The sequence below is a fragment of the Poecilia mexicana genome, unplaced genomic scaffold, assembly GCF_051168715.1.
Source record: "Poecilia mexicana isolate PSO_F unplaced genomic scaffold, ASM5116871v1 scaffold_21, whole genome shotgun sequence".
Taxonomy (NCBI): domain Eukaryota; kingdom Metazoa; phylum Chordata; class Actinopteri; order Cyprinodontiformes; family Poeciliidae; genus Poecilia; species Poecilia mexicana.
The window spans coordinates 59,414-62,231 of NW_028263390.1; the positions used below are offsets into that span (position 1 = coordinate 59,414).

Here is a 2,818-nt window from a genome sequence, read left to right on the forward strand (position 1 = left end):
ATTATGGGATGGTTTAGATCAGGGCGGGTTCATGGGTTAAAATGGCCTAGTCAAAGTCCAGACCTGAATTCAACTGGTCAAAACCTGAAATTCTCAGATGGTCTCCATCAACCTGACTGAGTTGGACACGAACCCAGAGGAGGTTCTGCAGCAGGGCGGCGCCTGTGACCTTAAGACGGGCCTCTGCTTCAGAACCCAATCAGAAAACAATCAGAACACCTGAGTCAGTCAGCAGAGCTGGAGGTGCTTCAGGTGAGTTGGCCGCTCCAGAAGCTGCAGGACAGAAGGACCTCAGAGTTCTGACTCAGGGAGGATGGAAAAACATGCACTCCACACTTTTGAGATTTTTGTTGAACACCATCAGTTATTTTCTTTTTGCATAAATATGCCCACGTTCTAGCTTCTGATCAACGCATCAATAACAATAACAATCTTTCAGAGCCAACTTGACATCTTCCTAAATCTGATGCAACATGAATTCTCGTCTCCTTGTTGATCGGAGCTCCCGCCTTCAGTCTAAATGCCTCTGGTCGCCGCCAGCTCCTTTTTTTCCAGCTGAAGGAGTGAAATGAAGTGAACTGGAGGCTGAGCGCTGAGCACAGCGTCCCGTCAGTCGCTGCTGAGGAAGAGGAGAGAGAGGAAGCTGCGCTATAAAAGCCGGAGTCTCCGCGCGGCTCCGGAGTTCGCAGGAGGCGCTCGGAGCGCGGAGGAGCTTCTTGGGTCTCCGGGTTCCGAGTTTCAGGCTGCGGGTCGCCGGATGCCGCGTTTCTCTGCAGCTGTCGAGATGCTTCCGGCGACCAGGCGCCGCTGCGGGTGAGGATGAGGAGGAAGAGGCAGGAGCGGGTCTGACTGAGACTGCGGGACATGCGGTGTCTTCTCCTCTGGATGGGGGTTTGAGAGCTTCCCAAGCGGCCAGTCGGAGCTCGATGAGCGGGGCATGTGAGGGAGGAAGGTGGAGGGATGGAGTCGCCCGCCAGCTACGGAGGTCTGCTGAACTTCTCCACCAATGACTCCGACACCAGCGGCTCCGGGGCGGAGCGGCGGGGCTCCAGCCTGGCCCCCCAGGCAGCTCTGGCCGTGACTCTGGGGCTCATCACCTGCGCCACCACGCTCTCCAACGCCTTCGTCATCGCCACCATCTACCAGTCCCGGAAGCTGCACACCCCGGCCAACTTCCTCATCGCGTCCCTGGCGCTGACGGACCTGCTGGTGTCCATCCTGGTGATGCCCATCAGCGCGCTGTACACGGTGCTGCAGACCTGGCCGTTGGGTCAGGTGATGTGCGACATCTGGCTGTCCTCGGACATCACCTGCTGCACTGCCTCCATCCTCCACCTGTGCGTCATTGCGCTGGACCGGTACTGGGCCATCACGGACGCGGTGGAGTACTCCAAGAAGCGCACGGCGGGACGCGCCGCCGGTATGATCGCCACCGCCTGGGTCATCGCCATCTCCATCTCCCTACCGCCATTCTTCTGGCGCCAGGTGAAGGCGGAGGAGGTGACGAGCTGCAACGTGAACACGGACCACATCTTCTACACCATCTACTCCACCTTCGGAGCCTTCTACATCCCCACGCTGCTGCTCATATGTCTGTACGGCCGGATCTACGTGGAGGCGCGGAAGCGCATCCTGAAACAGGCGCAGAACAAGCAGGGGAAGAGGCTGACCTCTGCGCACCTGATCAGCAGCTCCCCCGGCTCCGTGGCGTCCACCACCTCCTTGAACTACGGGACGAACGACGCCTCCTCCTGCGACACTACCTCGTCCTCCCCCAGTGTGAGCCAAGTCAAAGTCACTGTGTCGGACGCGCTGCTGGAGAAGAAGCGCATCTCTGCGGCCAGGGAGCGGAAGGCCACCAAGACCCTGGGCATCATCCTGGGAGCCTACATCGTCTGCTGGCTGCCGTTCTTCATCTACACCCTCCTAGTGCCTCTCTGCGAGTCCTGCTTCCACCCAGGGCTGTTCGACATCTTCACCTGGCTCGGGTACCTCAACTCCCTCATCAACCCCATCATCTACACCATGTCCAACGAGGACTTCCAGCAGGCCTTCCACAAACTCATGCTGCGCTTCAGGTGCTGCAGGGCATGAGGACTGGTTCATTCAAATGGAGCCAAAAACCAGCCCACATGTGGGACCCATACTGGGATCGTCTGCAGGGTATGTAACCATCCATGGTGGTTAAGGGGGCTCAGCCAGTCCCATCTGGGTCCCATGGGGGCCACAGGTCACAAGCTGGAGGGCTGCAGAACAAGCATGAGACTTTTCAGTCATCAGTGATCAGTGCTGCTGGAACCCATCTGACATTCACAGGTGGGACCCATCGTTCAAAACAAGGATTATCCTTGGCTTCATAACCAAACAGACTGAGTGGTTCCTACCAGCAAGTACACACTGGACCCCTCTGGGCCCCATCTTCAAGTTGTCCAACACGTTGCTGGATGTTGTGGAGGACGACATGCAGAACAAAGTATGTCAGCCTGCAGAGATCTGTGGGCCCAACCAGGAAGGAAATGAGCTGGAGGCCATCAGATCCAAAGTAGAAGTTTAATCAATCAAAAGGTTTTGAATTCATGACATCATCTATGTTTCTAAATTTGAACGAAACTGAAGTGAGACTCGGTTTGTCCGTTTGTCAAATTCAGTGAAAACAACCAGATTTAAAAGTTAATGACAATGCTCATGTTTGGTTCAGATGGAGATCGGGTCCAACCAACATGATGCCAACGACTGAACCCATGCGGGTCCCACAGTTTAGTTCAGAAGGTTTCCATAGCTGGACCCCCTGCCCTGGGTTTGTCCTGTGCAGGGGTTA

At 56.2% G+C, this 2,818-nt stretch overlaps 1 protein-coding gene across 1 annotated transcript; it reads left to right on the forward strand.

Annotated features, from left to right (window-relative positions):
* The first annotated feature begins 665 nt into the window (after window positions 1–665).
* Window positions 666–2,404, forward strand: LOC106909287 (5-hydroxytryptamine receptor 1B-like). The gene has a single exon (XM_014975628.2). It carries the CDS (start codon window positions 961–963, stop codon window positions 2,092–2,094), a length of 1,134 nt encoding a protein of 377 aa, XP_014831114.2. The 5' UTR covers window positions 666–960; the 3' UTR covers window positions 2,095–2,404.
* Window positions 2,405–2,818: the final 414 nt, after the last annotated feature.

Excerpts from the sequence above, each read along its gene's own strand:
- LOC106909287 (XM_014975628.2), top strand. The coding sequence starts at position 961 with ATGGAGTCGCCCGCCAGCTACGGAGGTCTGCTGAACTTCTCCACCAAT.